Genomic DNA, 7653 nt, shown 5'->3' on the forward strand with positions numbered 1-7653 from the left:
CAGACACAGTTCACAGCTCTGGCTTGCTTGATGCTGAGATGCTGAGTGTAGTTCCCAAGGAAGGAGCTTGGTGGGGCCACTGTTACTGCTCAGGGTGCACCCTGTCCCTGTAATAGCCTCACTGCCAAACAAATGCTGAACACTTTTTTTTTTTGCTTTGGTAAAAGCAAAGTGAAAGTGGTAGTCGCTCAGTTGTGACCGACTCTGTGACCTCATGGACTACAGCCTGCCAGGCTCCTTTGTCCATGGAATTCTCCAGGCAAGAATACTGGAGTGAGTTGCCATTCCCTTCTCCAGGGGATCTTTCTAACACAGGGATTGAACCCAGGTCTCCTTCATTGCAGGCAGATTTGCTACCTCTCTACCATCTGAGCTACCAGGGAAGCAATGTACAGCAAACTTTGGAAAAGCAGGGGATTACCTGTATAGCCCTAGTTTTAGAAATAATACAGGTGGGCTTCTTAACCTGCTTCAGAGATTGGAGAGGTGCTCACTAGAAATCTTCCAGCCTGTAAGTCCTTAGGGGACTCAAGCATGCCCTTTCACTACATCTAGTTTCTGTTCAACTTATTTTCAATTATCTTTTGCAGACAGCAATTAGTGAAAACTATCAAACAATGTCAGACACCACATTCAAAGCCTTGCGCCGGCAACTTCCTGTTACCCGCACCAAAGTCGACTGGAACAAGATACTCAGCTACAAGATTGGCAAAGAAATGCAGAATGCTTAAAGGCTGAATGTAGGATTCTTCAGTACATGGAAAGAAAGGATTCAACATGTGGTCATATGATAAATAAGTGATTTATAAACAAGAGTGATATTTTGCTAGGGCTTTCAAAAGTTAACAGGTTTTCTAGCCTAATGGAATACTGTTGAACTTAGAGCATTGTCTTGATTCTTTTGTGTTTTCTGCCTTGTAATTTTGTTTTCACTATATCTACTTGTAAATCTTTTTTTTTTTTTAATTCTGCCACATTTAATGATGGAGAGAGATATCTACCCTGGAGTCATTTTACTGTTTAGAAAATTTTCCTAGCCATGAAGCCCTGTTACTGACATAGACAGGTAATATATTCAGTACTTTTCCACCCCATCCTTCAAAGTACTTCTGGTGTTCAGTGGTTTTTACTGATTGACCAACAGCTAAAGAGGCTATGCTGCAAACTGTAGCTGAATGGAAGACACATTCATCCTTCTCCCTCTAGTTGCTTTGATCATCGTTTATAACATCTCATAACTGTAGTTTCATATGTTTGGATTGGGGCTTTTCAGGTTCATTTTGGAGGCCAAGGAAGTTTTCTGGAAATTCCATCATAGCCAACTTCTCTGGGGAAGTTGTTTTTAAATCCAAAGACTTGAACCACATTCCCTACATGAACATGTTTGCTTTTTTCCCTTTCCCTCATTGTCTCCTTCCCACCTACTACCATTATAGTTATAGACATGTGCATTTTTAGAAGAGTGTTATCCATTTTTATTACTGTTTTTTTAATATTCGAAAACTGCTGACATACTAGGGGTATAGTAGAGTATAAAACTTGAAGAAATGCAGATGTTGAAGGAATAATAGGTATCTTGTGCTTTAATACTTTGTGGCAGGATTGTACTATAAGTGAGTGAATCAAACAACTATGTTAATCACAAACAAAAAACTAAAACTGAACCAAAGTGAAAAGGATAACTTTCAGGCAGTATCTTTCTATTGTAACCTGTTATTTAAGGGAATACTAGTGATTTGTTCTAACTAGGATGTAATACTTACTCCAAATTACTCTTCCTCAGTCCTGCCTGCCAACTCAAGTATAACTGTGATATAGCAACCCTTCCCAGGTTTATTGGCAGGTACAGGTGTGATCTCAGAATACACAGGTGACATAGATATGATATGACAACTGGTAATGGTGGATTCATTTACATTGTTTACACTTCTATGACCAGGCCTTAAGGGAAGGTCAGTTTTTTAAAAAACCAAGTAGTGTCTTCCTCCAAACACACGTCAAAAAAGAAGGGTGTTTATGTTTCGGCTTTGTTTTTGCTGAGTAATACAGTCAAGCAAGAGTTTATTTTTAAGTGACCTGTTGATTTGTGTAAGCATTTTTGTTTATTTCAAATAAAATATATTTGTATTACTTGTCATTCATACTATCCATCCATACTACACTATCCTCTGTATCAGGTAGTCCAATAGAAATACACCTGTTTTGTTCTTAAATTGTCTGAGTCTCTCCTTTTTGAGCCATCTCTTCAGCCTTTGTTCTCAGGGTAAGATGTGGAATTGCTCTTATTTGATGAGAATGTTCAGGGTTTCAACTATTGTAGATTCAGTGACTATCCAAAGACCAGCTTGCTTTTTTGTGTGTGTGTGGCCATGACTTGAGAACCTTGGTTCCCCAACCAGGAACTGCACCTGTGCCCCCTGTGTTGGGAACAAGCAGTCTTAACCACTGGACCACCAGAGAAGTCCCCTCCCCCTCCTTTTTAAGTTTTAGGAATTTCTCTATGGATCATACTGCTTTACCATCACTGGCTACTGGTGGTTTCAAAGGTTTTATTTAGGGTTTTCCATTTGTCAGAAAAGTCTAGTTATCTTCTGTACTTGTCATTCAGAAAGCAAGGCCCAAGTAGTTATAGTTACCAGCTTGTTGTTCAGTTTCTCAGTTGTGTCCAGACTCTTTGCGACCCCATAGACTGCACCATGCCAGGCTTCCCTGTCCTTCATTGTCTCCTGGAGTTTGATCAAATTCATATCTATTGAATAAGTGATGCTATCCCACCATCTCATCCTCTGTTGTCCCCTTCTCCTCCTGCTTTCAATCTCTCCCAGCATCAAGGTCTTTGCCAGTGAGTCGTCTCTTTGCATCAGGTGGCCAAAGGATTGGAGCTTCAGCTATATTCAGGGTTGATTTCCTTTATGATTGACTGGTTTGATCTTCTTGCTGTCCAAGGGACTCTCAAGAGTTTTCCAGCATCACAGTTCGAAAGCATTAATTCTTCAGCGCTCAGCCTTCTTTATGGTCCAACTCTCACATCCGTACATGACTACTGGAAAAACCATAGCTTTAGTCTATACGGACCTTTGTCAACAAAGTGATGTCTCTGCTTTTTAATATGCTGTCTAGGTTTGCCATAGTTTTTAGAAGTGAAAGAATCCCTGTACCATGAACATGGGTACTATTTCACATCAACTGTAAAGGCTGCTTTCCTTCCTCATGAGTCTGACTTACAGACATATGGGAAGGACTTTTATCCTGTTTCCCAGTTGATCTAAGCCCTCAGAGGAGTTTCAGTGCTCCATCTTCCATTCTTGGCTAGTTCACATTCCCACCCTTTTGAGGGACATTGCTACCCTATGTCCTTGTAGTACAGATTCAAGCATTCTAGCCTTTGCCTTTAACTTACTAACCTCATCAGCCTGCCTCATTGATTTCCTTAGCTCATACAGTTTTGTAAAGACTTAATTTCTTGGCCATCTAAAGTCCTTGGTTTCTTGTATAATTGGGCAGAAGTCAACCCTCCTTGCCAAGCCCTACAGAGACTTCCTTAACTCCTTCAGCAGAATATTTGCTTGAATTGTGACTCTTATCACACTGCTGAAATCAGCCTATCCTAGGACAATGGTTTCCCAGCCAAAAGGAGTTTCCTCTGAGGCCTCACTCCCATAGTTGAAATTACACTACTGAAGACTCTCATTTGTGCCTGGGTGGTTGTGCTTCTGTTAGTTGGCCTAGTTCTAGTGCCTGTTCTGTTTTATAATCTAGAATGTTGACACTAGATTCATCTTGGTTCATGAGATACATAGCAAGCCTTGGCACATTCTCTCCAAACTCACAAAAGACATACAATTTGAATGCCAATGTAAGAATTTATAATTTAAATATAACTACCAAGCCACTTCTTAGAAAGTCAAAGAAAGAAAAGACTGGTATATATAGAAAACTGGCTGCTGCTGCTAAATCGAGTCAGTCTTGTCCGACTCTGTGCGATCCACCATACTCTCCCATCCCTGGGATTCTCCAGGCAAGAACACTGGAGTGGGTTGCCATTTCCCTCCCCAATGCATGAAAGTGAAAAGTGAAAGTGAAGTCAGTCGTGTCCGACCCTCAGCGACCCCACAGACTGCAGCCCACCAGGCTCCTCCGTCCATGGGATTTTCCAGGCAAGAGTACTGGAGTGGGGTGCCATTGCCTTCTCCCATACAATAACCTGAGCTAACTAAAATTCTCCCTTGAACAGAGTATATGTTAAAAAACAGTAGGGGACTCCCAGGCAGTCCAGCTGTTAGGACTCCTCACTGCCATTGCCAGGGGGCATGCATGGGTTCATTCCCTGGTTGGGAAACTAAGATCCTGCAAGCTGCATAGCACAGCCAAAAACAAAATAGAGTTGATCTAAGCCCTCTGAGAGCAGAAACCAAATGTATCCAAAAGCATTCTGTTATGAGTGTTAATCCTCATTTACTGTGGTTATGTTCTGTAAAATTGCCAGCAAACATTGAATTAGCCCATATTGAAACATTGCTCCAGAGTTAGGTTCCTGCATGCTTCTCAGTATTTTTGTCAACAGATCAATACACAATCTTCGTTTATATATTTTTTTATTTATTTATTTTTAATATATTTTTATTTAAATCACTATTTAATATTCATTTTTTGTTCTTTAACATTGAACTCATAGCTGACAGCACTATAACTGACGCCTAAGTTAAAGCTTATCTAACATGGGAATTTTCTCTATAAGGGACATCAGTCTTAGGAACACTAGACAGCATTTCAGCACTACATAGGTTTGGGGGCCATTTTAAGCAGTAACCAAAAAAAAAAAAGCAGACAAAATGGGACCACAAAATAGACCACAAGAAGGATTTTTATTACATGAGCTGAAAGCATGAGGGACATGGCCTTGTTCTACTTCATCTGGGAACGGGCACATTGGTCAACTCAAGATTTCTCTTTTTGCCACTCTGTACATCCATGGATGACTACAAAAGTCCTGCAAGTGTTGATTTGGGGGTTACTGATTTTAGTGAGTAGGTAAATTTGCAAATACAGAATCTGCAGATAATGAGGATTAACTCTATCTGCCACAGCCATTCCTTTGGTCAACAGTAGGTGGACCAATTAAAGCATTTCAGTCAGTTTTAGTGCTGTTGCCTTGGGGAGTACAGTCTTAGTGGAAAACATAAAGTTAGAGACAATTCAAAACTGAATTGTAGACTCCAAGTAACTATGGAGTAATGAGAATTACGAGAAAAAAAAAAAGGGTTCTTAACATTCTTCTCCAAAGTAGTTACCTTAGAAGGCTCTAGGTTTGTTCCAGTAATGTCCTTGGCCAGAGTTAACTTTCAGATTGCCTTCAGTGCTATGGGGTCACAAAGAGTCAGACAGGACTGAAACAGCTTAGTATGCACGTACGCAAAATCCACCTGATTGGGCTTCCCAAGTGGCACTAGTGAAGAACCTGCCTGCCGGTGCAGAAGACGCAGGAGACCCAGTTTTGTTCCCTGGGTGGGAAGATACCCTGGAGGAGGGCATGGCAACCCACTCTACAGCCCATAGGGTTACAAAGAGTCAGATACAACTGAGAGACTCCGTGCACACACAAAATCAACCTTATTACTTAATAGATTTTTCTAAATACAGAAGGACTTTGGGAGGAAAGTGAGACCTGAGCTAGTTGTGAAAGGTAGAAAGACCATTCTAGGCATCTAGACAGCCACATGTGAAAATAACTCCTAGGGAAAGAGGAGAGTGAAAAGGCTGGCTTAAAACTCAACATTCAAAAAAGTAAGATCATGGCATCCGGTCCTATCACTTCAAGGCAAATAGATGGGGAAACAATGGAAACAGTGAGACTTAATTTGGGGGGCTCCAAAATCACTGCCGATGGTGACTGCAGCCGTGAAATTAAAAGACGCTTACTCCTTGGAAGAAAAGCTATGACCAAACTAGACAGCATATTAAAAAGCAGAGATATTACTTTGCCAACAAAGGTCCGTCTAGTCAAAGCTATGGTTTAGCCAGTAGTCAGGTATGGATGTGAGAGTTGGACTATAAAAGCTGAGCACCGAAGAACTGATGCTTTTGAACTGTGGTGTTGGAGAAGTCTCTTGAGAGTCCCTTGGACAGCAAGGAGGTCCAACCAGTCAAAGGAAATCAGTCCTGAATATTCATTGAAAAGACTCATGCTGAAGCTGAAACTCCAATACTTTGGCCACCTGATGTGAAGAACTGACTCATTGGAAAAGACCCTGATGCGGGGAAAGAGTGAAGGCAGGAGGAGAAGGGGATGACAGAGGATGAGATGATTGGATGGCATCACCGACTCAATGGACATGAGTTTGAGCAAGCTCCAGGAGTTGGTGTTAGACAGGCAAGCCTCGCGTGCTGCAGTCCATGGGGTCACACATAGTCAGACACGACTGAGTGACTGAACTGAGCCAAACTAAGGGAAGTGAATTTTTCCAGATGAAACTGGTTTAGAGAGGTTCCCTTGTCACAAAAGCCACATAAGATCACATTTTCACCCATGTTTTTACTATACTGTAGCTATTTGTGTATGTTTTGAGAACTTCCAGGAAACAGGTATGATTCGAGAAGGGGGAGGTTATGTATCCAGGAATAATGGAGGCTTAGATTTCTGATCAGAATAGAGCCAGATGTTCAGTTTGGGTATGGTGGGTGGTAGGTTTTTGAAGTGGTTAAGTAATAGTGCAGTTCTGAGTAGTTCACTAATACTCAGGCCTCACTGGATAATTGGGGGAGAAAAAAGATAAAATCTTTGGCCACATTCCTAGTTTTTCCCTCCACTTTGCATAAGCAATTTCTAAGAACATATTCCCCTGTTCTGTTCTCCCCCTCTCCCTGTAGCTTTGGTTCCCACTGACACTGAATTTCCTGTTGCTAAAGCCTGTTTTTCTTGGCTTTAGTTGGTTGTTGGCCTCAAAAGGTACAGGGGTAGCCCAGCTGGAGCATGACCTAGGTTCTGAGCATTCTTCACACTAGGTTAGATAGTGTGTGGCCTCCTACAGGGAATTACTTTGGAGAACACCACCACCTTGGATATATTGGGAACCGGTATTTTTGTTTAAAGATTTTTTAAATGTAACTTTTATGATCTTTGTCCATCCTAGTCAGTGTGTTTTTGTTACTCCAGTTGATAAGTAGATGATGAGGCTTTTTTTAGGTTTGTTGTACCCCCACCCCCTTTAGTTTGTCTTAACTATCCGTCTTCCGAAGCTTCTTTTATTAATACTTCTCTTCCTGGTACCGATGCTGTAGCTATTAACCATTTATTGCCTAACCTAACAGTCTCTTGCTCTCCAGAAGCTAATATTTTGATGACTGGGGCAACCCTTAGCTAAACACTAGTAACAGTTAAGAGTAATACAGCCTGGGGTGCATTAAGTGCCCAAATATGTGGCTTAAAGCTAGGGATCGCCAGCCTTTCCACATAACGAAGCCTTTGTGACAGAAAAAGTAATGAACCGTTCGTCCCGGCAAAGCTCCTTGTTCCTCCCTCCCACGCGTACACACCTTTATCAGAGACACTCGGTCTTCCCCCAAACTTCTTGGCTCTTACGCATTCCTCCCAGCGTCTGCGAGCCGGAGAAGGGAAAATGGGGGAGGGGGGCGTGCCTATTGCTTCCGTACTTG

General features: G+C 41.7%; 1 protein-coding gene across 1 annotated transcript in view; it reads left to right on the top strand.

Moving 5' to 3' along the window:
• Positions 1-2213, top strand: part of CAPZA1 (capping actin protein of muscle Z-line subunit alpha 1) — a 44223-nt gene extending 42010 nt beyond the window's left edge. Inside the window, exon 10 of the mRNA XM_086391891.1 lies at positions 591-2213. Within this exon, the coding sequence (XP_086248017.1) occupies positions 591-731 (141 nt within the window). The 3' untranslated portion in view covers positions 732-2213. The remainder of the gene's footprint in view (positions 1-590) is intronic.
• The last annotated feature ends 5440 nt before the right edge of the window (positions 2214-7653 follow it).

The sequence above is a fragment of the Bos grunniens genome, chromosome 3, assembly GCF_055505025.1.
Source record: "Bos grunniens cultivar Pamir isolate PY7600 chromosome 3, Bosgru_T2T1.0, whole genome shotgun sequence".
In the NCBI taxonomy this organism is placed as follows: domain Eukaryota; kingdom Metazoa; phylum Chordata; class Mammalia; order Artiodactyla; family Bovidae; genus Bos; species Bos grunniens.